The sequence below is a fragment of the Coprinopsis cinerea genome (genome assembly GCF_000182895.1).
Source record: "Coprinopsis cinerea okayama7#130 chromosome 4 map unlocalized cont3.4, whole genome shotgun sequence".
NCBI lineage: Eukaryota > Fungi > Basidiomycota > Agaricomycetes > Agaricales > Psathyrellaceae > Coprinopsis > Coprinopsis cinerea.
In genome coordinates this window covers 1,089,969-1,117,545 of record NW_003307541.1, presented here as the reverse complement: position 1 = coordinate 1,117,545, position 27,577 = coordinate 1,089,969, and the positions used below count along the sequence as shown (strand labels likewise).

Here is a 27,577-nt window from a genome sequence, read left to right as displayed (position 1 = left end):
TCCATCTATGGGGATAAAACCCCTTCACAAATTGATGCTCAATCGCAGCGTGATTGGAGAAAGACTGTTGGAGATACCGAGCGAAGGCCTGCCGGTTACCACAAGTCTAGAACGCAAGATGAGGTTCCCAGACCAAATCCTGCTGATAATCCAAATCGCGATAGTGGCACTGCTGATGAGCGTGGAGACCTAGAGAAACGATTGGCCCGATTGGTCAGGGAAGGGGGAGTAGAGTTTATCACATACTTGCTTTCTAAGGCAGTTTCGCCCGATAAACCCCTTCAGAAGTCGCCACGTGAATATACATTCCGTGACATCCAAAAACTTCCGCCTAAACAGCGTGAGAAATGGTTAGCTGCTTGCAAGCTGGAGATTGAGGCACTCCAGAAGCGCGGCGTCTATATTCTCGTCACTCTGCCTGCTGGGTCGTAAAGCGATCAAATGCCGATGGGTGTTCGACGTCAAACCAGACGGTCGACTTAGAGCCAGACTTGTCGCCAAGGGTTTCTCCCAAGTTGAAGGTGTTGACTTCAACGAAATCTTCTCTCCCCGTGGTTCGTTATGAATCAGTTCGCACGATGCTTGCTGTCGCTGCACTCGAAGGCTGGTACGTCACCGCCGTCGATGTCAAGAATGCCTTTCTCTATGGCAAACTTGAAGAGGAGATCTATATGGAACAACCCGAAGGCTTCAAGGTACCTGGTCAGGAGCATAAAGTGTTCCGGCTGCTCCGAGCTATCTACGGTCTCAAACAAGCTTCCAACTCCTGGTACAAGGAACTTGTAGAGTCTGCCAAGCTTCTTGGCTTTAGACGACTTTCGACCGATACCGGAATCTTTATTTTCCAGGAGAAAGATGGCAACTTCGTCATCATGATCGCATACGTCGATGACATCCTGTTCATGGGACCCTCCAAGCGACTTGTCAATCAAAAGAAAGACGAGTTCAAGCAAAAATGGGAATGCCGTGATCTTGGTGAACCAACCGAATTCCTCCAGAATGCGGATCAAACGTCAAGGAAAAACCATACACCTTGATCAGAAAGACTACCTCAAAACAGTCTTAGAACGCTTCGGAATGATGGACTGCCGAGTGGCTCGTACTCCCATGGTTGAGGGATACAAACCTCTTCCGAATACTGGTCCCGTGGATCACCAACTTCGACAATGTTTCCAGTCTGTGATTGGATCGCTGCTATACCTTATGTTAGGCACTCGTCCCGACATTGCGTATGCTGTCACCAAGCTGTCGCAGTTTGCAGCAAATCCGTCCAAGGAGCACCTCGACAAGGCGCTCTACATCTGCCGATACCTCCGAGGGACTATGGACTACGCACTGGTCTTAGATGGTTCTTCCTCACAAGGACTCATCGCCTACTCGGATTCGGACTTTGCCGCTGATCCCATCAAACGCAGGTCCGTGACTGGATTCATCGTCAAGTTGGCTAATGCCGTTATCTGTTGGACTTCCCATGCCCAGAAGACCATCGCTACTTCGTCTACAGAAGCCGAATATATGGCGCTTTCTGATTGTAGCCGTCAGGGTCATGTGGCTAAAGCATATGTTACAATGGAGCTATCTTCATTGGCTCAAACCCTATACCAGGAACGTCGAATCAAACACATTGATGTTCGCTATCACTACATCCGCGAACCGTGTTGAAGATGGAGACGTCGAGATTCTTCGCGTCGACACTAATGACAATCCTGCTGACATGTTCACCAAACCTCTCGGTCATGTCAAGTTTGAGCATTTCCGTGAACAACTCGGACTTGAGTTTGGAAGGGCTTAAGTTCTTGAGTACGCTCAGCGCGCTATTCATAGCTGCACTTAGCGAGGGGGAGTGTTGAACTTATCTTATCTTATCTGTAGATTATATCGTAGATTAGATTAGATTAGTGAGACTCAGTCCAGAACACTCTAGAACATTCTAGTGTAGAACATTCTGGAACGTCACATGAGTAGATGCTAATACTTGCACCATATTGCGTCATTATCGCTCATGATGACTCATTCGCTTACTCACCCGTCACACCTTCCATATTTATGTAGTATACGTCACATCTGTCACGCTTCCTGTAAACTATAAATACCGGCCCTCCCTGGCCTTGGAATAGATGACAGAGTTCGTCACAACTCTTGTAGTTAGCCACTAGTTAGCCTCACATAACACTCTACCTGGTAAGTCTTAGAGTAGACCACCTTAGCTAGATAGTGTTTACTCGACACTACCCAGAACAAGAACATATTTGAGTTGAGTAACACACGTGAGGGGAGCCTGAGTTTTGATGCCTGAATCATCACGGGCCAGGAATGGGCTGGTCAAGGCTGGGTAAGATGGGGAGTGAAGTTAGGCATGTTTCATTGAGAGGTGCCCTAAGTCTCAGCCTAGGTTCCAAACGGGTGCCGATTTGATGACACAACCTGAGGCAAATCTGGGTACGACAGGGGTTCGAACCATGACCACAACCTGGCGCGCCTGTTGGGACTGTCACTCGGGTTCTTTTGCGCGGGATTTTGCGCGTCCAATCGAGGGTTCGACTCTCGTTGTTGTGGATTTCTTCTATGCTTCGCGTTGAATGGTGGACAGGGAAGAAACGAGCGAGGGCGAGTGAATTGGGGGGCAAAATCATTGTTCATTCGACACTGATCGAGTAGAGATCTAGGGAAGGACAGGGGTAACCCCCGGGTAGCCCGACACCTACCCTACCCCTTACCCCACCCCCCAAAACCCTTACCCCTCAGTCAGGGGTAGGGGTAGTACCCTTACCCCCAACCCTGGGGGTTTTGACCAAGGGTTTTAATCATTTTGGTACTAACTATTTCTTACAGTTGTCTATATGGATATTTTTATGTGTTTTATTGCGTACACAGCAGTTATTTAGTAGAAACTATGCATAGATGTTGAAATAAATGGGTTTTGATTGAGTTTTATCAAAACCCTTACCCCCGACTGGGGGTAGGGGTTTAGCCAAGGGTAGCCGGAGACCTACCCTTACCCCTACCCCCGCTCTACCCCTGGCCTCTACCCTGGGGGTTTTAAAACCCCTTGACCATCACTATAGAGATCAGACCAAGGGGTGACTGTGCACCAGGTAGAGCCGCGAGCGCTGAGCATCCCAAGCTCAATCCAGGTGCAGACTGGTCTGCCGGTCACCTGAGCTCTCTCGCGCAGCCGTGAGGGGGCAAGCTCAAGCCGGCACAAAGTGAGTATGTATGTAATTATTAATACTACCAACATCAACAGAGCTACAAATCTATGAGGGAAACCTCTATTTGTACTCCAATCACTCACAATTCCACTCTACCCATGCTTCCAAAACCCATGGGTTTCAGACCCACACCCACACCCACATAAACCCACGGAAACCCACACCCACACTCATGGGTATGGGTTTTGGTGGGTATGGGTGAGGGTCAGACCTGAGTGAGCCATGGGTGACCCATGTCCTTCACTAGGTTGAAAGGAAAGGGAAAGAACAAAGGAAACGATGCGTCGCGTCGTCGACAAACCTAGGGATGGTTGATTATCTTATCAACCATGGTCCATCGGTCCGGTTGCGTGCATAGACCCTGGTCGTTGGTGAATGACCAGTTCACTTTATTGTTGGTTTTTGGACATTTTGTCCCGACAGGCCTGGATTGCATGTCGTTTAGCGGCCCGCAGCCTGCTAGTTCAGATTACGCTCCCGGGTTGTGTCAATTGTTTTGTACTGAGTCCTGACACCGGTCTGATACAGAATTATAAGGAAAGGCTCGTCCCTGCCGTGCTTGCAACGGCCCTCTACACCAAGTGCCAGGAAACTGGACAGGATGGTGTTGGCGCCAAGGCATTTAAGCGCCCACCAAGACTATCACGTGGGGCGTTGTTTGGGCTGAGGTTAGGGTTGACTTGGTGTAGTGGGCCGTTGCAAGCACGGCGGATACGAGCCTTTTAGTGATTTAGTTTACGACGTAGATAGCATATATTCCTGTGCTGTCTGATCTGCCTTTATTGAGCCAGCTGCTGTCCGATGTGCTTGTATTTCGTATCATATGTTTGCCCAATTTAAGTTATGCCATCATGGCGGAAGTGAAATGGTTACTACCGTGGTAGATGACACACAGAAGCTACACATAGGTACATTTTACAGTATGTATAAATACCTATGGTTCATGTGTATTTCTGCTCAAAACTCCGGACGGCGCGAGAGAATGGCAGATAACAGCCCCTATTATGTTATCTGTCACTGCCGCGCTGGGACGACACAGCCACCTGTGTGACCTCAACGAACGTCGAACACCCTCCCTTCGAAGAAAAAAGGTAATTAGGTCCCTTTGCTCATGTCCGTTCATAAGATATGGAGTGGGCTCTCCAACTTACTACGTAGTTGTTCATATAATTTAAATGTACATGTTTCGCGCGACCTTCCGCAATTTCTGTACTATTTGCAGCGCACCATACTGTATACGTGTCTGCAGACGTGATGAGACCGGGTTCTGAGTGACTCGAGATCCCGATAACCCTCAGTGAAGGTATGTGGGAAGTCTCCCTCTCTCAATTTCTTTTTCTTTCCTTTCCTCCTTTTCTACCCAGTACCATAAAGAACAGACCGAAAAGGGAGCACACAAGGAACTCCTCAGTTTTTGGCGACGACCACGGGCGCATAACTAGGTCCGCTTACCACTGGCACAAGTAAGGAAACCGAAATCAGAGCATCATGAGCGGCAATCAACGGCATACCATATGGGCATAAGTGCAAACTCGGCGAATCTTGGCAAAAAAGGAGGGTACAGTGTCCGACGCTCAAAAGTGACCTCTTGGCGCGGCAAAACCACCTTCCTCAACTAGTCTTCCCCATCACTTTAGAAACCTCCGAAAACCATCGGAATCAACTCGAAATCGAAAGTACTTTAGAGTCTACTCGACCCTTTTCCCTCCTGTAGACTTTTAAAAAAATTGAGCATTTGTAAATGTGAACGTCGCCAAGACTTTCCATATAAGGAAGGTCTTATCAGTAGATAAGATAACGAGAACATCTACAAGACCGAAAGACCGAAGGAAGTTAATTGAACAGCATATTGACGTTCTTATAGATCTTTTTCCCAATCTTACGATGGGATTTGTATTTCTTAACAGCGTACTCGGCTTGAGCAGCATTAAGTCCTTGTCTGCGAAGAGTTCCATTAGAATCCAGGTTAATGAAGTTGTAATCAGCCCAATACTCACCGGTAAGCATCCATGTACCTCCAGGTCTTGCGGAAGAACGCCCGAATGGTCTTAATTTCGATAGAATCCAAGAGCGCGGGAACGAGCTCTTTAGCGCGTTGCCAGCTGCCATCTGCCAGTGCACGATAACCTAAAAATAAATGTGTGAAGTGAATTAGTCGATGTGAGAAGGAAGTGATGACTTACGGCCTTTGACCCAACCCCACTGCATCTCGATCGGATTCAGTTCACAGTGGAACTTGGGAAGGAAATAACACTTGTGACCGGCTCTCTCGATGATGACCTGGAGCAACGGCTTTTCATTGAGAAAGTCCTCCTGTTCCGACAGGACTTTCCGCATGCAGCATGTTGCCCCTGTCAGTTCAACACCAGAACTGAGCTCGATGTCATCAGAATCGGCTTCCTCGGGCTCGTCCAGACCTGCCATAACCTCTGCAGCTTCCTTTTCGCGCTTCTCGCGCTCTTTCTGCGAGAGTTTGCAAGTCTGGCAAGTACCGGGAATCTCCTTACCACCGTTTTTCTCTGTCAAAATGTCCCAAAGCCCTCGCTCTTCCAAAACCCGCCGCATTCCCTTTGGTTTCCCACGATGTTCATAGTCTGGATGTGATGGGGGTAAATCTTCGTCAAATACCATTGACTGTACGATACCGCGGAGTGCCGGATTGGGATTACTGTGGGGAATAATGGTGTCGTGCATTTTCGGTTGCTTTCCCCCTGGTTTGACATTCATATCGTGAGCGCGGAGTGCATCTGGAGCAAGGGCGGCATGGGCTGTTGACTGATCAAAGAAGAACTCGCCCACGGCATTTGGGAAAAGTGCCTCGAAGATCGGGATGGCCTTCGTTTCACCTGACACACGGCTCGATTAGACTTCGATAAATGTATTCAAGTTTCATTAAAGCGCACCTGTTTAATCAACTGTTTCGCATCCCACCATCCATCTGCATTCTTCCCTGGGTAAATAATCTCCCGTGCTTGTTCGGGGATGTGTTGGCCTTCAGGTAAGGGACGTTGAGCTTCAATAAGCTCATTGGTGAGCTTTAAATGTCCAGTTAGCTCGACAATAAAATCCGAGACCATTTGGGAACGCCCAGCACCCTTTTTACGGAGCGGCAGGGCTGGCGCGTTGCCATTGAGCCCCTTGGTCTTTACCCAAACCCGTTGACGGAGATCGTTGGTGCGAAAAATACTTTCATCCTGAAAAACAGGGATGTGACATTTCTCGCCAGGGCCGAGCTTTGGTGGTATGGGTTCAAGGGTCTTGTCGTCAAAAGTGTATCGTAAACTGTTAAATCGGAATGATTAGATTGAGTGAAAATAGATGTGAAGTCACGTACTGTTCATCTTCAGCAAGCCTGTCAAGCAAGGTTTTCCGTGACTTGACCACATCTGGGCGCTCGTGGCCATCAATATAGACGCCTTTCTTGACGTTTGAGAGGGTGTAACCCAACTTAATCAACCAACGGATAGCTCCACGTTCCGAAATGGTCTTTCCATCAAGGTCGAAACCAATGCCAGGGATAATGACATGGTTTACTTGGTTGGCAAGTTCGCGTGGGGTAATCTATCATAGTGTTTACGTCTAAGTGACGGCGCTTAACAATTTTATTCAGGACTCACCTCTCCTGCAGCCGTAACGCTCAAATATCTTCGTACCGCATGAAAAACTCGTTCATCGTTCAACAGTGATGGGTGGGCATGGTGCTTGCCTCGGTTACGTGGTGGGAGGGTGTGGAACCGATCGATGTAAATGGCAAGTTCGCGGATTTTACGTGCAAAGGCCGGCCCCTTCCCAATCCTCGCTGCAATTGCCAGACTCGCTTTTGTGCGAGGATTCTTAATGCGCGGGTTCATTTCGTAGGTGTAAACGAGGCTGAGATAATCTTTGACACTGTTGAGCTTGATAAGCGAGGAATAAGCGCCGTGTTTTTTCGCAGCCGCAATCAGCTTCATCAAGATTACCCTCAAGGGCGGTCGCGCTGGGGCTGGCTCCCACTCCATCGATATGTCGAGCAACTCCCGGACTGCAATAGTCTCGGCTGAAGACGGTTCTTCGACTGGAAGAGGCGCAGGCTCGGCGCTGGGTGCAGGCAATTCTGAGAACCATCAGAATCTTCCCATCGATGACATAAATGGTTAACTCACCTTCGATGACAGCCTGGGACTGACAGTCTGGCACAGACATAGGTGCCGTAACGACCGTTTCGGGGCCTGGATGGCTTGTGTCCGGCTCGATTGAGCTCGTGCTCGGCGCTGCATCGACCGAAATGATTTCTGGATCAGAATCGGTGTCGACATCGATGGGCGCCAAAGCAGATCCACTGCCACTAGCCAAATCTGGCGTGGGCGCTTTAAATTCGGAGGCCAACTGTTTAGCGCGCGAGAAGAATCCTGAAATCGCACTCGTTCCGATGGCTGCTTGCATATATTTCTTCTTATTCTTCCATAAAGTCGTTTTCCCAGTACCACTGTAGCTAGGCATAGCACCCAGAGGTGCCTTCTTCTCCTTTCCCTTCATTTTCGATGCCTTATGATGTGCTTTGTGTGAGAAACTATGCTTCACTTGATTTATGAGCTGAGAGTGCTTACCGACTGTTCAGTTTGGTTCGATTTTCTGAAATTCAGCTTAAAGAAGCTGTGTGTCTCTTTCTTCTCAACTCTGGTTTGCTCTTCTCCCAATACCGAGCCATTCCCTTCATCCACACTGTCTCCAATCCTCGGATTTACGCTCTCTGTCATCCCTTCCGTAATCTCATCGTTATCACTTTCATCATCTTCCGAGTTGGGAACAAAGTCGGGATCGTTCTTGAGCTCGGATGGACTGTCCGGGATTAGTGAAAACTAAGGGTCGGCTGACCCCTCCGGGTTTTCGGGTCAACCCTGTCGCGGGTCGGGTACGGGTCGCGATTCCCAGACCCGGGAATTTCAAAACGAGCCGTAGATCATCCAACAACGGATGAGAAATGGATGAGATATGGTTAAAACACTTATTTGACCGTATCTCTACCATTTCTCATCCGTTTTGGATGATCTAAAGCTCAACCCGTGCGGAAAACCCGTCGGGTTACGGGTAGGGTCAAGCCACGGGTCGGGTCCGGGTCGGCCTTCCGAAACCCGGGGTTAACCCCTGGTGATCACTATCCGGGATATGGTCTTTGCCAAATTGTCCACCCCCAGCGGCGCGCTGACGCTTTGCCCTTGCAGACCGCCCACTGTTACGAGGCATGGCGAAGGATCATGCGAAGCAGACGAAATCGGCACTCAACTCGGTCACTGGGTTCTTGTCGAAAATGTGAACAGATTACGTAATTTCCGTGATTTTCGGAAACCTCATATTTACGCTAATTGGCCCAAGTTAGGTTACAAAAGTGAAAAAATCATGTTGAAATTCGCAAAAATGCGCCAAGCGCAGAGACGTCACGTTTATGTGTCGGACACTGTAGCTCTGTGTAAAAACGATCTTTACTTACGTAAAGGCTCGTAATCGTCCTTTGACGCGACTGAATCCAGTTTTCGTCTTCTCCTCAACTTCTCCTTCATGATTGTTGTACTTATCCAACGACGGCGAAGATCTGTGACAAACAGGCTTATTGAATTGGCTCGCGACGAGAAGGCACAATCAGTGGCAATGACTGACAATTTCATGAATCTGTTGTCATGGAACAATTCCGGTAAGGTTGCAGGATCGTATTGGGGAAAATGAATGTTCACGATAGCCAGGTCTTCATTCAGTTCCAAAAAAGAGACTCATAGAATGAGACAAATTGCTCTGGACCAACAGTTATTATCTTGACAAACGGCCTTCGAGTTGCGCAGTCAGACACCTTCCCATCCACCTGACTGGGGCACGCACAATAGCTCATGAAATCTCTTCTAGCAACCCGTGTCACATTCTTTGGTACGCTGTACTCATTTTGACTAGTCAAGAACGTTCACACAAACCCCGCAACCTCTTAGCGGCCTGTTGCGTTTTATCTGCCACCTCTGTCGCTCTTGGAGGTCGCCTCATTCATCAATCTCGCCCCAGAAAAGAGGGGCATTTAGAATGTGCAATACTGGGAACTGTAACGGGAACCATCAGCGCCCTTCTACTGGCAACTCTGTCCGTGCACATCCACGATCCACCGACTCGTTTCTAACATGGAGGCTCGATTAGAATCGTCGCACCTTACAAGAAAGGTCTACATCATCTTACACGTATTTCATGCGAGCTTATTTCCATCGGTAAGCAATTTCAATTGTCGTTATCACCGCCGTCGCTGAGCCGTACCTCATCGGCAGCTCTGCTTTGGCTATTTTGGCTGGTGGAGTCGACCCTTCTCTTGATCATGTCGCCTAAACTCTTTTCTCTGTGGTGCCAGACGTGTGAGTTTCGTGTGCTTTCTTCCAAAGAACCATCTTGCTCCAACTCACGACGTAGCGGACGGGCCTCTCTGTACAGAATTACACACTTTCCTGGTGATCAGCCTCTTCAACTGGGCATCCCGTAAGTTGTTGATCCATTTGAACCCCCTGCTAGTTGCTGCTGCTGATGTCTTATTCTAGTTTTACTATACTGGCTCATATTACTCACACTGACCCTAACTGGTCACTCACGAGGGAACCCTGTATGGACGAGATCAGTCAAAGATGCCTCGTTCTTCTCTCATCTGCCATCCGCACCAAACAATGTCGCTTTTGGTGCGATGAAGATTGATTCCCCAATCCCGGCTCCCGTGCCTACCTTATCAGGAGACCCAGTTGTCACGCCGCCATTAGGCCAGTCTGGGAATGGTGTCAGCATGGCACCGGTAGAAGTCGCGGAATTTGTTGCAAGACGCTCGAATTGGTTGAAGAAGGCCATCGTTCGCAGTGGGCGGTCTTTCATGACATTCTCCCCCTGTGAGTTTTCTCCCGTTCCTAAGGTCTGGTGACTAAACAGAGAATAGAATGGACCTGGACGTAGAAGTCCCTAGCACGGGATTAGTTGTGGGGGGAATCAGTGGGGCGGTGTCAACGGTCGAACTACTCCAAGTGCACCACTGAACGGATATGTACCAATGTGCCTATCGTCTCGGGTATCGCAATTATGCAGAATCCTCTTTTCGAAGCACCAAATTACGACAAACCTTGGGATATATAACCAGTTCAGGTTCAGCTTTTGTACCAACCGGCTTCGTCGCAATGTTTTTCTCATTAACCTCATTCCATCTGAGCGCGGTCCCTGTCTCGTATATCGTCCCTGCCGCGATTCTTACATTCTTCTTACTCAAGAAGGCCACAGAAGTCTCCAAGCCGCCCAGGCCCCCCCGGTCCCAAGGGCTACCCCATCATCGGCAACGTTCTTGACATACCCACTGAAAACATTACGACGGGTTACCAAGAACTCACTCGCAAGTATGGTACGTCCTTTCCCTATCACACTGACTCTTTGGTGACCCTAAATTGATTTTCTTCAAGGCGATTTGATCTATCTTGAGGCCTTGGGCCAGCCCATGTTGATTCTCTCTTCACTGAAGAGGGTGAAAGAACTCTTCGACGAGCGCTCGGCCATCTACTCAGACAGACCTCCCTTCCATATGATGACCTTGTGAGCTTTATTTATTCTCCAGAGCCACATGCTCAATTCGCGTGTCCCCCGCCATTCTGACGGATCTTTCGTTGTGTATTAGGATGAACTTTCGAAACTACTTAACCTTGTGAGAGATGACGTTCGCGATCCAGTTCAAGACCTGGTGGCGACCATGGAGGGCGTACTGGCAGCTTCTCCCCTGAGATCCTCCAATTAATATACTGCTCATGCTTGAAGATTTTCTCCCGGCGCTCGAGCCACGTCGTCATTTGAGGTAACTCATCCTTGTGGTTGGTGGCTGCGTAGGCGTCCTTGGCGAGGTCGATATGCAGTCGCTCAGTGTACTCGGTGTCGGTGTTGTCGGTTGTCCCAAACAGCTTGATTTTTTCGACGTAATGAGAGGCGAAGTGGAGTTTTGGGATGTTGAAATGGTCGCGGATGCCAAGATCAACAAAAACCGATTTGTGGTCGTGGAAAGCTTGAAGCGCATTTCGGAGAACATCGAGTGTCTCATCTGTGTGAACAGGATACTGGGCTAGGTAAGTCGAGTAATGACCGCACCGCTTTGACAAGGCGAACGGGCGACTGGCCTCCAGGGAGTTTCATGTCGAGTATGAGGCCGAGCAGAATGTGGGACATCTGATCGTGTTCATGGCCGGTAACTCTGCTCAGGCTGGTGATGCCATTGGAGAAATGGCGGATGTTGTGGTTCCGGGGGAGACGTCGGCACCGAGCATCAATTTCTGCTGGGTCAAAGACAGTCGTCAGCCAGTGGACCAGGTGCTTGAAGATGCCTTGATGCAGCTGGTGAAGAACATCGGGAGAAATCGATTGGAAGATGTTGGTGTACGGGAGATCCTTCCAAAAGGGGTTTACAATGGGTTTGATTCCAGCGTCGTTGCATGTCTTGAGAAATCCGGCGGGATCAGCGTCGAAAGAGTCGAGTATTGTGAGAATGTGGTCAAGGTCTCGCAGTTCCTCTGGTACTGCACTATCTCCCAGTGCATCTCGGTCAACCTCGCACACAGGACACTCGCCCGACTTCACCCCCGTTGAGAGAATCTGCTCCTGATAATCGCCGTTGAAGGTCGCAACAATGGGATGTCCACGCCGAGTAACACCATCACCAACGGTCGCCTCCGCCCTGAGGAGCGCGAACGTCGCATGCGGAACAACCTTTGCCTTGTCTGCGCTGCCTCAGGACACCGCGCAGCGGACTGCCCACGCACCCGCAGGGCCAACGCGTCCGCTCCGCAGGTTTCCGACTCCTCTCAGTCGGGAAATTACTGAGCAGCCCTGTGACCTCGCCTTTCCCTCAGGGCTGCGTCTCCGCCGCAGAAAGGCTTGAGGGTCCGACTAAATGCGGCAGCCCTCTCTGATCCCAATGCTCTTTCCATTCTCTTTCGATTTCTCCACACCCCCAACTCATTCCTCCTCTCTGGACTCTGCTGAACTCCGCGCCTTGATTGATTCGGGTTGTACGGACTGTTTTATTGACTCCGCATTCGTATCCAAGCACAATATCGAATTCTATGACATTCCGCCTGTTCCGCTTAAACTCCTCGATGGAACCATTTCGCGCTGGTTATCGCAAGCTGCGGACATCACGCTCCGCATCTCCTCAGGCGAGGAATTCCATATCAAGTGCTTCATCACAACCCTGGATGCCCTGTATCCGTTGGTTCTAGGACACAACTGGCTTGCCCGTTACAATCCGTTGATTGATTGGCGCAGAGGCCAGATACTCTCGTTCGAATCATCCGATAACTCCTCCGCATTGAGCTCACTCGCCGCCGCAAACGTCGAGACCTCCGCAACTTCCAGCATCCCTCCGCCTCTCTCCGCACCGGAGCCTAGTGCTCCGCCCACTCCCCCTTCTTGCGCATTCACCAGCAATCCAGTTCCGATTTCCTTTGTCAATGCAGCCGCCTTCCGCCGCGCATCCGCGATGCGTGGCTCACACTCCTTTTCCCTTTCCCTTTCCCTTTCCCAGAGCGACAACGTGGTGCGGGCATGCGCCGCAGCAGTCGATGCGGAACCCGTCGACCTCTCCTCTGTTCCAGAGGGAATACCACGAGTTTGCCAACGTGTTTCAGCAATGCCAAGGCCTACACCTTGCCCCCGCATCGATCCTACGACCTCAAGATCGAGCTTGACGCTGCCGCTCCGCTTCCACCGAGTCGTCTCTACTCCCTGTCTCCTGCGGAGACCTCCGCACTCCGCGAGTTCCTCGAAGAGAACTTGCGGGCTGGTTTCATCCGCTCCTCCAACTCTCCCCTAGGCGCTCCCATCCTTTTTGTCAAGAAGAAGGATGGATCGCTCCGCCTTTGCGTCGATTATCGCGGACTCAACCGCATCTCCAAGAAAGATCGTTATCCGCTTCCGCTGATCTCCGATCTCCTCGACGCACCCGGCCGCGCGAAGGTCTACACCAAGATTGACCTGAAGCATGCCTATCACTTAGTCCGCATTGCGGACGGGGATGAGTGGAAGACCGCATTCCGCACACGTTATGGGTCGTATGAATGGCTGGTGATGCCTTTTGGGCTGACCAATGCGCCCTCCGCATTTCCAGCGATTCATGAACGATATCTTTGCGGGACATGGTTGATGTCAGTGTCATCGTCTACCTGGATGATATCCTCATCTATTCCGACAACATGGGAGGATCATCGCAAGCACGTCAAGGAAGTCCTCCGCCGCTGCTGCGGAAGCATGGTCTCTTTGCCTCCGCAAAGAAATGCGAATTTCATGCGGAGCGCGTGGAATACTTGGGTTACATCTTGTCGCCTGCAGGCCTCACTATGTCTGCGGACAAGACCAAGACCATCCAGGACTGGCCTGAACCGCGCTCTGTGAAGGATATACAATCCTTCCTCGGTTTTGCCAACTTTTATCGACGTTTCATCCATAACTACTCCAACATCACTGTTCCGCTTACCCGCCTCACCCGCAAAGACACCCCCTTTCGTGTTCGGCGACTCCGCACGTTCCGCATTTGAAACCCTCAAGTCCGCATTCACTTCCGCACCCATCCTGGTGCACTGGCAACCCGACCGACCCCTGATTGTGGAAACTGACGCCTCTGACTACGCCCTTGCCGCCATTCTGTCCCAACAACTTGACTCTGGCGAAATCCACCCCGTCGCATTCCATTCCCGCACTTTCCAAGCTGCGGAGCTCAACTACGACGTCCACGACAAGGAGCTCCTGGCTATCTTCGAGGCCTTCAAGATTTGGAGGCATTACCTCGAGGGATCTGCGGAGCCTGTGAATGTGATGACGGACCACAAGAACTTGGAATATTTTGCCACTTCCAAGGTCCTCACCCGCAGGCAAGCGCGCTGGTCGGAGTATCTCTCCCAGTTCAACCTTGTCATCCGCTTTCGCCCTGGAAAGCTGGGGACAAAGCCCGATGCCCTCACTAGACGTTGGGACGTCTACCTTAAACAGGGAGGTAGTGACTACGCGTCAGTCAATCCCCACAACTTCAGACCCATCTTCACCAATGAGCAGCTCTCCGCATCGCTCCGCGCAACTTCGATCATGCTCCCCGCACTCCGCGCATCGGTCGTAGTTGATGAGGGAGCGCTCCTCAAGGACATCAAGGCTGCTTACTCCACGGACGAAATCGCTTCCAAACACCTCCCCACACCTTCCAACCCTCGCTGGACTCTCTCGCGCAGATGGTATACTCCGCCAGGACGGACGCATCTACGTTCCGGACAACTCCGCACTCCGCCTCCGCGTACTTCAGCTCAAACACGACCATCCGCTTGCGGGACACTACGGCAAGAACAAGACGATTGAGCTGGTGCGCCGCGACTACGTCTGGCCGGAACTCCGCACTTTTGTTGCGGACTACGTCCGCTCCTGCACAGTCTGCAAGCGCAACAAGTCTCCGCGTCACAAGCCTTATGGTTTGCTGAAACCCCTGCCTATTCCGCTCCGCCCCTGGGACTCCATTTCGATGGATCTCATCGAACAGCTCCCCGCATCCGGCAGATACACGGATATCTTGGTGGTGGTGGATAGACTGTCCAAACAAGCCATTTTTGTTCCGACAGACTCCCGCCTCACCTCCGCAGAGCTTGCGCGACTGTTTGTGCTCCACGTCTTCTCCAAACATGGTGTTCCTGGCCATGTAACCTCCGACCGCGGCTCCGAATTCGTCTCCCACTTCTTCCGCAGTTTGGGGGAAGCCCTGGACATGAAGCTCCACTTCACATCCGGCTATCACCCAGAAGGAGACGGACAGACAGAGCGGGTCAACCAGACGCTTGAGCAGTATTTGCGGACCTACTGTAACTACCAGCAGGACAACTGGCATGAACTCCTCCCACTTGCGGAGTTTGCGTACAACAATGCGCCTAGTGCCACAACTGGTGTTTCGCCATTCTTCGCCAATAAGGGTTATCATCCGAACATCTCTGTTCACCCTGAACGCGATCTTGCAAGTTCCGCAGCCCGCGACTTTGCGGTCGACCTGCAGGAGCTCCACGAACACCTCCGCACCGGTATCGCCAGCGCGCAGGAGTCCGCACGCCGCTATGCGGACCAGAAGCGCTTACCTCCGCCAGACTTCAAGGTGGGCGACCGAGTTTTCGTTAAGGCCCAGTTCTTCCGCACAACCAGACCTACCAAGAAGCTTTCGGAACGATACTTTGGCCCTTACGAGATCATTGCCCAAGTTGGAACGGTTTCCTACACTCTCCGCCTCCCCGACTCTCTCCGCGCTGTTCACCCTGTCTTCCACGTCTCTATGCTCGAACCGCATTACACCTCTCAGATTCCGCAACGCCACGAACCGCCTCCGCCTCCAATCGAGGTGGATGGGGAACTTGAATACGAGATTGTGGAGATCCTCGACTCCAAGCTGGATCGTCGCCGCAAACATTGCAAGCTCCTCTACGAAGTGCGGTGGCGCGGATACGAGAATACGGACGAGGAACGAAGCTGGCTCCTTGCCACAGAGCTTGAACACGCCCAAGAGATCGTTGGAGAGTTCCACAAGAGGTACCCAGGCAAGCCTGGTCCTCATTGGTGATTCCCCGCATTCCCCGCATTCCGCAGTTGACTCCGCATTTCTTCTTCACCTTTGTATCCTTTTATTTTTCTAAGTTCTACTTTTGTCTTTCTCCGCTCTCCGCAATTTTCCGCATCCTGTTTCTCCGCATCTTTCTTTTCAATTTGTGGTTCCGCATTACTCCTTTCCCCTCTATGCTTCCTCCGCTCCTCTATGCCTTACCTGTTTGACCTTTTTTTCTCCTGTTCCCGCATTCCCTCTTTCTTGATGTTCTCATTTACTCCACTTTATTCCACTTGCCTTCATTTTCCTCCGCTTCACTATGCCTTCCCTTACTCTGCACATTATGCTTCAATTTCTCCTTCTGCCTCCGCTTCTCTTTCCTCATTCTTTCATTTCCTGTCCGCACTTTTCATTTCCACTTCAAGAGGACAAGAAATTATTTTTTCACTTCTCCGCAAACGCACCGCAGAGTCACAAGCATGCTGATGATGCCGAGTTGCAAAATGCGGACATCATGATTCTGTGCACGGACCGAGTCCTAACACAAGCCTCGAGGGCTCGGCCTTAACAGGGAGGTACTGTTAGGGTCTCGAACATCCACCCACATCCACCCCACATCCACCCACAACCCACCAGCCTTGACCCACACTCCCCGCACAGTCTCACATGATCTCCCGCATGATCCCGCACATCCCCACACTCACCATCACCTCTCCGCATCCCACATCCCCATATCTCCGCGACCCTTCCCTCCGCACTCCCGCATGCTCCGCAGTCGATCCGCATGTGGAGTTTACGGGCGCTAGACACTCCGCTCCGCATTTATGCGGAGCGCCGCCTGGTACGACACGGCCCGCAACTGAGGGCCGGTGCGGACCGCGCGGAGAAACCTCGTAACCGCCCTCTAGGCGCCCAGACTCTGCATGTGACCCCTTATACTTCTTTATGACTCCCTTCCTTGCTTTGCTATTGTTCTTTGGAATCGTCTTACTCATCCTCTTCGCATTCCGCGGTATTCCGCATTTCTTATGACTCAGTTTTATCTCTTGTCCCAGACTTGTCCCAGAGTATATCCAGAGTATTTACAGATATATAAGCTAGCTAGATTTCTGTAGTAGATACTCATCCGGAATCTCGAATCAGACTTATACAGAACTTCTCCTCTGTCCAGTCTTGAGCCTTTCAGGCTTGCTAGAGCTTTCCGCATACTCCGCATATCCGCACAGTGCTCCTGATTCCGCTCCGCAAGGCTCTCTCCTCTCTCTACTCGTCTTCCGCCGCAAGGCGCGTCTCTCTCTCCCTCTCCTCCCCCTCTCCTTTCGGGTTGGACCATATACCACCAGCGTGGGCACAACGCAATACGTTGAGGCCAAGGTCCCTTCGACTCCGCAGACTCCGCAGTTCCGTAGAGTCTAACACCATCTGACCCTCCCTCGTCCTCGTCACTACTGAAGAGCTCGTTGCCCACTGCTTCCTCGCAGAAGATTTCGTCCAGCAGCACACCATAGTCGCCGAAAATATCGCCTCGAGGATCAAATATTGTCACCGGAGAGACCGGGTTGGAAGTGGAATGGGGGTTCCGCTGCTGGCTGGAGGGTGTCGCAGGTGTGGGTGTTGTGGGTGCATGGGAGGGATGGGAAGTAGCATGGGAGATGGGTGGACGAGGTGAATGTGTCAGATGGGGTGACTGGGTTTCCGGTATGTTCAAATCTTCTTCCTCGTCGCTATTGTCTGACCAAGGATTCTCTTCAGGGTTTCCTCGACAGAGTGGGTTCGTGCTCCGTAGGACATGATTCCGGAGTCCACCTGCACGGACCCGTTGACCACACCGACAGTTCTTTGCCATTTGTAGGGATGTGCGTGCACTTTCTGAGTGTAAGACCAGCCAGGACTCAACTAGATTGGCTTGCCGATCGGCACTGGACGGGGATTTCCGAGACCCGTTTTTCCACACCTTTCCGCGGCAAATTTTCTTCGCTCTCGACCACCACCATCGACACTCAAGTCTGCGCCTCTATCGTCAAAAATGCCCACTGAGACCCGGAAATCGAGCAGGAAAGGTGCGTTGTCATTAACCTTTTGGATTCTAAGATTGACAGTGTTCCAGCTTCGTCAACTGCCGCTGGTCCTTCCAACAAGAGGCCACGCGAGCCCGAGCAAGCCGTTAGGCGAACTCGAACCAAAAGGACACTTAGTCCATCCCTCCCCTCGAAGCGCAAGCCTGTCAACAAGAAATCACGCGCTGCTCCGATTTCGCCAACCCTGCAACGACAGAAGGCTAAGGCAGACCGGTTGAAGGGCAGCGCTCCTCGTGGTATGTACTATACTCCTCGCACTTGTATAAAGGCTGAACTTAGTCTTTTAGCCTCTGCGAACCGTCGTGTCATTGTTCTTGGGAGTGACGACGAGGCTTCTGATGGCAGTCATGAAGTCCTGGGCCGCACACTGTTCAAACCTGCGGCATCTGACGACGATGAGCAAGATGAGGATGAAGACGAATATGAAGACGCTGATGAAGACGATGACGACCTCGAACATCTGGAAGGCCGTGCCCTGGTTGAGAAGCTTTCTCGAGAGGTAACGTCACCCAAGGCTGTGTCCCATACATCTATCCCTGACATGTATTGACAGGCCATTTCCATCGACGATGACGACGAGGTGGAGGCTGACGACCCCGACAGTTCAGAGAAAGAGAATCGGGTTCCAGGCGAGACTCAAGAGAGCAATCGTGCTCGCCAGCGACGTAATGAGGTCCCTCATTTCACAACCCCTGATCGCAAACAACCCAGCCTTCCCAACGTGAGTCAACCAAGCTATGTTGTGAGGCCTTTCTCTCATTCTGCAGAAGTCGAGTTCCCCCGTCTTTATCTCCGATGGTGAAGAAGACAGTGAGCCGGAGACTGGAGGTACTGGTGCCGCTTCAGCTCCTGCTGGACCCCATCCTCTGAGCGCCAACGACCACAACTGGCCTGTTCATACCCACCTGGTTCCGCCTCCCCCTGGTGTCCGCAACATCCGTCTCAAGGAACAACGATCGGTCATCAGGACCGTTCTGGCCACCGGCATCACACGTGCAATCTACAAGGTGTTGTTCCGGAATCCGTTCCCTTCCATCGACGATGACTATCGGTACCACCGTGACCTCATTGTTGAGGTTGCCACCCAGGTTGGCCAGCACGATGTTGCCAAACGTGTCAAGGAAGAACTTACGTATGCGCTTGCTCTTGCCCGAGTGGTAAGTGCTATATCTTTATCCACACTGCTTCTAACGGTCATGGTCATTGTTAGATTGTCCAACGTCTCTCGAACCTGCGGGGAAACTGGAAGCAAGAGGCGGCTCGCAAGGTAGAGCTCCACTACCGCCTCCTTGGCAGCCAGCAGCAGATCAAAGAACGTGTCGACAAGGTCCTCAGTGGGTTCACCTACGTGTATGAAGTCAATTCGGTGCGTTCCCAACTACTTCAACGACCATGCCTTGCAACTGATGCGATGGCTAATTAGAACGACACACCTATCTTTGCCAAGCCATTCCTCCACAGTTGCATCCTCGCTGTCCTTCGACAATGTGTTTTCACCGAGAAGGGACGTACCGGGTCCCTGGCGCACAAGTACGACAAGGGCTTCCGTACCTTGCCCTCGACTTCTGCTGATGCTCCACAACGACGTGCTATTCCTGATGCCATGGTCTGCTTAGCGGCTGCAGTGGTACGTGATTAGTTTGCTCTGACGTTGATATCTCTGACAGTTGACTGTTACTATAGACGCATGCCGCCCTCGACGACTGGAAGAACGGCATCCACCAGCCCACCCCCTTTAGTGCTGACACGTACGAAGATGTCTACAATGTTCTGGGAGAGGTTCTCGATACTATCCGCGAGGCACGACAAGGTGCTGCGTACGACTACCTCATGGCCAAGATCTATACTGAGTGCGGGTAAGCACATCTCTCGTCTCTGCTGTCACCTAGTCTCCGAGTCTGACATTTTTTACAGCAAGGGCACAGCCTCATCGGGCATTGCATCTACAAACGATGCTCTCAAGCTCGTCGACATCGAAAACATGCCAGTCTCCGATGACTAGAGGATTTGTCTCACTTGTAGTCGTTCCTCCATATTTATAGCATATTTATCCCTCCCTCATCACCCTTACCGTATTCCCTCTTATTCTGTATTGTAGTTACTGCTAGTTGACCAATACAGCTCCCTATTACCGAGAACCCGTGCTACGGCCCTAAGTATCCGAGTGAAATCTGCGATAATTTATGTTTCAAATGTCTCGAACTATACACCATTAGGAGGGGGCCAGTGGCAATTAGACATCGATTAACCTGAATGAATGGAGGGAGCTTGTAATTAGACATCATTTGTACACTACGTCAAATCCGTTGAAACGGGCACACTTGCGCCTAATAGAGCCCAATTCGACGGATGGGCTTTTCCTGATGAACGCAAGATGCTTCATCGACACATGGAACCTCACAACCCTTCGATATGGCACCCGCTAATTGAGAAGCTGACGCGTATCTACCTGAAGAGCCTTCTGGCCGCACCCGACAAGTGGGAAGCCCATACCAAACAGTAGGTCCCCGTTGTTTGACGCTATTCAATCCGGTGTAACGGTGTTTATCCTTCTCGCAGGCTGTTTAGCGCGATAATCTTTGAAATGACGTACGGTATTGTGACAGAGTCCTGCGATGATCCTTTCATCCAGGACATGACGGAGGTTACTGTTGGCTTCGGAACAGCAGCTGCCCCAGGCAGGTTCTTGGTCGATGCCATCCCAATTCTGAAGTACGTTCCGAGTTGGTTCCCCGGTGCAGGGTTCAAGAGGTGGGCGGCGTTTTACAAGGACATGGAAATCAAGGCCAGGACCCAACCATGGGAGCACGTAATGAAGGCTATGGTGAGTGACGGAAATGACACCCTCTCCGGGACAACTTCAATACATTGCCTTTCCAGAAATGCGGGACCGTTGAGCCGTGCCTGGCTACGAAGATGGCTGAAGAGCTTCCTGACGAAGGCGATCCGAGGAGGGCAGCAGAGGAAGAGAGAGCCAAGTGGGTTGCTGGGGTGATTCATGGTGGTAAGCGCTTGTCTCATGTTGCCCAATTGTTTCGTGACGTCTGACCGCCACTCACATCTAGCCGGAAGCGATACGGTATGCGCGGATTTTGCTTCTATGTTGGGACCCGGTTCGAGTTATTCTAGACGAACAGTGTTTCTATGGCATTCTTCGTGCTCCTCGCAACGCATCCTGAAGTTCAACGCAAGGCGCAGCAAGAGCTCGATCGAGTTGTGGGGAAGGGGAGGCTCCCCGAATTCTCCGACCGAGAAGATCTGGTATATATTACCGCGATTATGAAGGAGCTCCAACGGATGCACATACCCTTGCTAGTCGGATTTCCACATGCCACGACAACCGACGACATCTACGACGGATATTTTATCCCCAAAGGCACTGTTGTCTTAGGAAACACATGGTGAGTAGACTTATGTATCCCTCGAGGTCGAAGTCTTGAGCTTAGGTGAATGATAACAGGCATATCATGCACGATCCTGAGATCTTCGACGAACCGATGAAATTCAAACTGGAGAGGTACATCAAGGATGGAAAGATCAACCCCGACACTGTCGATCCCGGGGTTGCTGTGTTTGGCTACGGAAGAAGGTCAGTGCTAAATTCTTTCTGCGAGTATCGTGATGGCTCAACGCCTGCCACAGAATATGCCCTGGACGGTTCTTGAGCGGAGAATCACTTTGGTTGTTCATTGCGTGCACCCTTTCGCTTTTCGACATCACTCCGCCGAAAGATGGGAATGGCGAGCCGACAATCCGTTACAAATTCTCGCAGCTTGGACTTGCGTAAGTGAACCTCCCTTCAATCAGGCTTATGTAGGAACTGACTATAGCCATGCTCGTTATAGCCGCCCGGAACCCTACGATTGCTACTTAACCCCTCGCTCGAAGGAAGCTGAGCAGTGTATTCACAATCTGTAAACTTTGTTCTCCAAAGATAGCAGATATGTAACATGTAACCACGTATATCCATGTCAGTATCGATTCATGATTGAATTCCAAGACGATCTCCCTGGCCATTGAAATTAATCAACGGTACCTGGGATCAATCTATGTCTAGTTCACCGTGTAGACCACATGGCCGTGCAGACCGAGATAAGAAACGCACCATGCCACGACATTCTAACCGTCCTTATCCTGAGTCGCAACTACCCTGTTCCCATTTAGAAATTCTTTGTGCTAAAGTCAGACGGGTGGCGGACCTGTGAATTTTCAGGTCAATTATCTATCGAATGCGTACAGCTACCACTTGTCTGATAGGATAATGACTGTAGCTGAGGGCGGGTCAATCGCCTCATGAGCCGTCGACGGCCTAAGCAATAGATCACCTCCGCTTAGTACTCTCTTTACTTCCCATACAAGACTCCTGCCCTACTGTATGGGCCCCATGCTCGGTACAAGGTGAGGCCAGGGGCTCTTTTAGATCCATTCGGTATGCTATGATGAAGCCTGGTCTACGTAGACGACCATAGCGCTCTCTTGTTCGACTATCGATGGACCTTAGAAATAAGCGCCCAGGACAAGAAGTTGACGCCCATAGGCTTGGCATTGGATAGACAATCATTGGTCTGCTTGCTCCGCGAAAGGTTCAAGGGATGGCCCCGGGAGAAGGCAAAAGACATTAGTACATTTGGAATAGATATCGAGACAAGCCACAGTATTATACATGGGGTAAGAATTCGGACCATTCTACCGTTTTATGTCCCGTAGGCGGGAGCTTGCGTAGCTGAGCAAAGGCCAAAGCTATCAGAATTAATCGAGCGATAAGATAACTAGGGAGTAAAAGGGGAATAAAAACATGGTTATGGAAAGGGGCCAGAACCTTCATTAACATCTTCTTCACGATGAGGAAGTGCCACCATCGTGCAGACCCATACAGAAGCCACGAGAACCACGTGGCTACGAGGAAAGTGATACACGATACGACAGGGGACAGGCAAATTAATAAAGCAGATATCCGCCAAAGCAAAGTTTCCGCTAGGGTTTGGCGAGTAAAGTACCATGCTATGCAGTGGACAGCACCAAAGCACGATGCCAGGAACATCGCCAAGGCGGATATTGAAATAGAGCGTGGTGCGTGGTCTGGTGCACTGGAATAGGTGTAGAACATGGGCACTGCTGAGGGATCGCTGGCGGAGGGCTGCCTCGCTTGTCGTTTAGACTCGGTTCCATGGGCCTGATCAAAGATTGTGAACGGGTAGTTTTGTCGAGGGCGTTTGAAGCCGGTGAGGATATACACACGGTGCATAATGTCGAGAGGCTTGTGGATGTCTAGCAGGATGTTCATGTGAGCACAGGAGAAAGGAAGACTAAGTGACCTTACAGTCTATTACGCGACGCAAAAGCGTCCTGAAGAAAAGTGTCCACCTCGATAGGATACTTGGTCTCGCAATATCAGCAATCTGAAGCGGCCGATTAGGCGACATGGAATAGATCGCATGACCATGTGTAGTCAGGCCAAGGTTCCAGTCGGGGCCTTCACGACCCCGACCTCTCTGAAAGCTAGTTGGAAGTGAAGTGAGGGAGAAGACGGAGGAATCACTTCCGGACCTATCATGTGGCCAATGGATGGATAGGCCCGTGACGGTATCGAAGATGCTCTGACGTTGGTAGGGTCGAAGTCTGGATATGCCACTGGACGGAATTACGATGGGACATTGGACGTCCAGTGGCTTATTCCACCAAAAGGCGTACATCGCTCCATTGAACGCAGCATACGCTAGGGTGATCACCTCGAGCTCGGTGATGGTAAGGTGCTGTACTCCCCGGGAGATAATTTGGGCCAAGAACCACGCCGTTTGTGCTGCCACCACTGCCTTCGACAACGTGTCTCCTTTGCTTCTGTCCCAAATCTCATCCACAGCTGGTGCATTACGGAGGACAACGCGTAGGGCTTCTCGCCCGGCGTCAGCCGAATTGTTGGTAGCCAGCTCGTGGATGTCGACGAATTCTGCCCGGGAGTTTGGGGAAGATGGATCGGTAAACATAAAGCCTCCCATCTGCAGGAAATGACTGTGGGCTGGCGTCCATGACTGACGTTCTGGAATTTCTGGACGGAACGGTCAGTTTAGGGAGACAGACTGAGAAAACGAGATGCTCATTCACCGATTTTCTCTTCCTTCACAATCCGCCGCACGAGTTCACTAATATCGCGAGCTCCTGCCCATTGTCGATACGCGAAGATGACCAGGAATTCGGGTGCTGCTATTCCCCATAACATGAGATAAATACGTTGTTGAATGCGCTGCCGCCATGAAGCGTCGAGACCGGATACATTGGGATGAACAGAGAGCCAAGTGCAGGCGAAAACAGTGACGAGACAGCTCCAGACGATATCGGCTGTTGTGCGGTAGTTGGTGTCAAAAGAAAGAGCCGGACATTCCACAGCGATACCCGCACCGAGCGCTTCTGTGCTTGTCATCGCATAAATGTGAGGGCAGATAAGGCGAAGCCAATCTGAGCACCCCTCGCTTTCGACGATGAATGAGGCCAGTGGGTCCAAATTAATGAAGGAGTTCCAGAGTATCCAGGGCTATATGTATACACAGACAGGACCTCGAGAAAGAGCGAGGCTTCCAAAAGCAATGCCGTTAGTTACCTCACTTGAAGCGATTAGACAGGCAGAAAGATCCCCGAATTCATGTTGTCTATTCCCAGACGGGCGGTGTTGCTGTTAAATCAGTCTCTTTATGCTGTGAATAGAGCGCTTCTATGAGGTTATCACAAAGATTAAGTGGCCCAAGCGGGTTTAGTCGAAAGAGTTGAGCACCTATGCTGTGCACAAACCTTCTTCCAATCCTGATCATCAAGCCTTAGGAAGAGCAGAGTACATGGCTTAGAAGTCAGCTTGCGTGCTCAGCCGAGCCTCGTTCCTTTTGAAAGGATCACAGGACATCTCCAGCGCCAAAAACGTTTTCTACGCACCTAACCTCCTTTTACGTGGAGGAGGAAGAGTCTAGAGATCGCTTCAAACAATCAAGCGAATCCTCTTGGGATTATCTAATCTCGACCGTGAGATAACGGGCCGGATTCTGCCGGCCATTCTCGACGCCCCGATTTGGCTGGCTTGTTGAGGTCATCTTCATGCGATGGCCCATTCGCAGTACCGTTTCTCGATTATCCTATAAGCCCAATACCCGACAGCTTGGAACACGTTGCAAAATGGCCTTGGACCCAGCTTCCCCCGAAAGGAAACAAGAAATAAAGGACTGTTTGGGAGCAATCAGGGAGCGCGTTGCGACAGCGTCATCTTCGTCGCCCACCCTGGTCGCAGTTTCCAAGTATAAACCTGCAGGCGATATCCTGGCTTGCCATGAGCTGGGGCACCTTGACTTTGGCGAGAACTACGTCCAAGAACTCGAGGAGAAGGCGAAGATTGTAAGTTTGACAGTCGTAATTTCTGATCCGTGCTAATAGGTTTGTAGCTACCTTCCGATATTAGATGGCACTTCATTGGAACTTTGCAGTCGAATAAAGCAAAGACCCTCGCATGTGAGCGCTTAACCCACCTGCCACCGCATAACTCTGACGAAATAAATGAAGTAATACCCAATCTGTACTCGATCCAAACATTGGGGTCTGTCAAGGCGGCAAATGCTTTGAATAAAGCTCTTTCCTCGGATCGAACGACGCCTTTGAGAGTTCTTCTGCAGGTCAATACCTCAGGAGAAGACGCCAAGTCTGGACTACCTCCACTGTCGTCGTCTGAGGACGTCAGCGCTTCGGAATTGGGCAAATTGGCTGCCCATGTTATCCGAGAATGCCCAGCGCTCAGGCTGGAGGGGTTGATGACGATCGGGTCTCTGGAACTTTCCATCCATGCATCAGAGACAGAGAAGAATGCTGACTTTGAAAGGCTCAAACAAACTCGGGACATCCTGAAGGCTTATCTGGAGACCACCTTTGGCGAGGATGGCACGAAACAATGGGGTCAAGAAGGAACGGGGAAACTCTTGCTCAGTATGGGGATGTCGAGCGACTTCGAGACCGCTTTGAAAGCAGGTAGTGACATAATCCGGGTTGGCTCCAGTATCTTTGGTGGGCGGCCTCCAAAACCTACCACATAGGTACGTTAACCAACATTATGTGCAATAAATCAATTTTCTGACGCAGCGCCCTTAGATGACGATAAACTCTGAGCTAAATCCCAATGTAAATAGCTGGGCATGAAATCTCCATCTCCATTCTTCAATCCGCTGCTGTCGACATGCTCCTCGAGTTGGTCACCTGATGATGCGACAGAATATGCCTCAAAGCTTCCAGCCCACTTGGTAACCTATCCGACCAACCTGCTTCTAGTTTAACGGAACATTTAAATTTCCCGAGAAAACCACCAGCTCGTTTTCCCATTCGGTGAGATGGAAACAGTTCGGCAAAAGATACTCCATAGACTTCTCTATGCGATCATGGGGCTCCTCGAAGCTCGAACTGAATATCCGGGCAGGGTTCTCAAAGCAGTCTTCCAAAATCGCCGACTACTCTATCATGACTGCCCCCTCAATTTGCTCCATAAACACAACTTCGGATCTGGGACATGCTTCTCTGGACCTTGTTGCAGCCTTGAAAAATCTCGGAAGATGGTTGATACTGTCATTTGACCGACGCTGTGGGGGTTTCCCCAGACTCTCCCTTCATTGGAACTATGGAAGACAGGGACCGACGGAAAACCTATAAAAACCTGGAAGAACCTTTCAGTTCAATTCAACCTCTGAGCCCCCAGCTCTCAGTGTCAAAATGTTCGTCGCTTCCCTTGTGACCCTCGCGTCCTTCCTCGTCAGCCAGGTCGCCGCCCACGGTGGTGTTACCTCCTACATCATCAACGGTAAGCACCCGTTTTTACTTGGCCGCTTCACCAGTCTCTGATAGGCTTTCATAGGCCAAACCTACCCAGGATGGCAACCATACAACTCACCCAACGGCCAGCGCTCCATCGGTCGCCCCTACAGTAAGCACTGTCCTATCTCTCTGTAGCGCCAATAGGTAATTGACCTTTTCCCTCGTCTAGGCTCCTATGACCCCATCATGAACGCCATGGACTCCCGCATGTCCTGCAACAACAACGGCCAGCCCTCTGGCGGCCAGCTCTCCGCCAACATCCGTGCTGGTGACAAGATCACCGCCCGCTGGGGACAATGGACCCACGCCGAGGGCCCCGTCATGGTCTACATGGCCCGCTGCCCTGGCTCTTGCAACAGCGCCAACAGCAACAACCTCGAGTGGTTCAAGATCGACGAGGCCGGTCTCCTCTCCGGCTCCTTGGCCCGTGGCCAATGGGGTAACGGTATCGTCCTCAAGGACCTCGTCTGGACCTCCACCATCCCCGCCGCTCTCGCTGACGGTGAATACCTCATCAGGGTAAGCATATCTGCTCCTAGATTCCGCATACTCGAGTAACTCACGCTCTCCTCCTTTGTGTAGCACGAACTTCTCGCTCTCCACCAAGCCAACACCCCTCAATTCTACCCCGAGTGCGCTCAGCTCATCGTCACTGGTGGCGGCGGAAAGCTCCCCTCTGGCCAATACCTCACTCGCTTCCCTGGTGCCTACTCCATGTCCGACCCCGGCGTCCGTGTCGACATCTACAGCCAGAACGCCCCCAACATCTTCGAGTACAAGGTTCCCGGACCCCCCGTCTGGAACGGCCAATAGATGCTTTAAGCCGTCGAGATGGCAAGGGTATTGCGGGGATGATGGAGAGGGTGGTCGGCTTCTCG

At 51.2% G+C, this 27,577-nt stretch overlaps 7 protein-coding genes across 7 annotated transcripts; 5 read left to right on the top strand and 2 right to left on the bottom strand.

Moving 5' to 3' along the window:
- Positions 1-5,045: 5,045 nt before the first annotated feature.
- On the bottom strand, positions 5,046-7,727 carry CC1G_11674 (hypothetical protein; the record flags this gene model as incomplete). The annotated part of the gene is made up of 7 exons (XM_001838560.1): positions 5,046-5,151; positions 5,210-5,339; positions 5,396-6,047; positions 6,116-6,494; positions 6,547-6,773; positions 6,830-7,305; positions 7,355-7,727. 7 exons carry the CDS (start codon positions 7,725-7,727, stop codon positions 5,046-5,048), a joined length of 2,343 nt encoding a protein of 780 aa, XP_001838612.1.
- A 1,810-nt stretch (positions 7,728-9,537) lies between these two features.
- On the top strand, positions 9,538-10,782 carry CC1G_11673 (hypothetical protein; the record flags this gene model as incomplete). Its single annotated transcript, XM_001838559.2, has 5 exons — positions 9,538-9,574; positions 9,630-9,695; positions 9,755-10,053; positions 10,473-10,590; positions 10,649-10,782. 5 exons carry the CDS (start codon positions 9,538-9,540, stop codon positions 10,780-10,782), a joined length of 654 nt encoding a protein of 217 aa, XP_001838611.2.
- Positions 10,783-17,815: 7,033 nt separating this feature from the next.
- CC1G_11668 (hypothetical protein) lies at positions 17,816-19,869 on the top strand (the record flags this gene model as incomplete). Its single annotated transcript, XM_001838554.2, has 9 exons — positions 17,816-17,849; positions 17,897-18,103; positions 18,155-18,366; positions 18,421-18,588; positions 18,638-19,024; positions 19,078-19,233; positions 19,291-19,494; positions 19,551-19,723; positions 19,782-19,869. The coding sequence occupies 9 exons, from the start codon at positions 17,816-17,818 to the stop codon at positions 19,867-19,869; spliced, it is 1,629 nt and encodes a 542-aa protein (XP_001838606.2).
- A 372-nt stretch (positions 19,870-20,241) lies between these two features.
- Positions 20,242-21,785, top strand: CC1G_11667 (cytochrome P450; the record flags this gene model as incomplete). The annotated part of the gene is made up of 8 exons (XM_001838553.2): positions 20,242-20,366; positions 20,427-20,691; positions 20,748-20,871; positions 20,933-20,946; positions 20,997-21,268; positions 21,328-21,456; positions 21,510-21,650; positions 21,713-21,785. The coding sequence occupies 8 exons, from the start codon at positions 20,242-20,244 to the stop codon at positions 21,783-21,785; spliced, it is 1,143 nt and encodes a 380-aa protein (XP_001838605.2).
- Positions 21,786-22,524: 739 nt separating this feature from the next.
- CC1G_11666 (hypothetical protein) lies at positions 22,525-24,285 on the bottom strand (the record flags this gene model as incomplete). Its single annotated transcript, XM_001838552.2, has 3 exons — positions 22,525-23,135; positions 23,188-23,913; positions 23,970-24,285. The coding sequence occupies 3 exons, from the start codon at positions 24,283-24,285 to the stop codon at positions 22,525-22,527; spliced, it is 1,653 nt and encodes a 550-aa protein (XP_001838604.2).
- Positions 24,286-25,006: 721 nt separating this feature from the next.
- On the top strand, positions 25,007-26,053 carry CC1G_11665 (proline synthetase associated protein). Its single transcript, XM_001838551.2, has 4 exons — positions 25,007-25,241; positions 25,289-25,355; positions 25,407-25,930; positions 25,986-26,053. The coding sequence occupies exons 1-3, from the start codon at positions 25,026-25,028 to the stop codon at positions 25,928-25,930; spliced, it is 807 nt and encodes a 268-aa protein (XP_001838603.2). The 5' UTR covers positions 25,007-25,025; the 3' UTR covers positions 25,986-26,053.
- Positions 26,054-26,597: 544 nt separating this feature from the next.
- Positions 26,598-27,512, top strand: CC1G_11664 (cellulose-growth-specific protein; the record flags this gene model as incomplete). Its single annotated transcript, XM_001838550.1, has 4 exons — positions 26,598-26,685; positions 26,740-26,808; positions 26,869-27,218; positions 27,282-27,512. The coding sequence occupies 4 exons, from the start codon at positions 26,598-26,600 to the stop codon at positions 27,510-27,512; spliced, it is 738 nt and encodes a 245-aa protein (XP_001838602.1).
- Positions 27,513-27,577: the final 65 nt, after the last annotated feature.

Excerpts from the sequence above, each read along its gene's own strand:
- CC1G_11665 (XM_001838551.2), top strand. The coding sequence starts at position 25,026 with ATGGCCTTGGACCCAGCTTCCCCCGAAAGGAAACAAGAAATAAAGGAC. Across the intron at positions 25,242-25,288 it reads TCGAGGAGAAGGCGAAGATT|CTACCTTCCGATATTAGATG; the intron begins GTAAGTTTGACA and ends ATAGGTTTGTAG. Across the intron at positions 25,356-25,406 it reads TAAAGCAAAGACCCTCGCAT|TAATACCCAATCTGTACTCG; the intron begins GTGAGCGCTTAA and ends AAATAAATGAAG.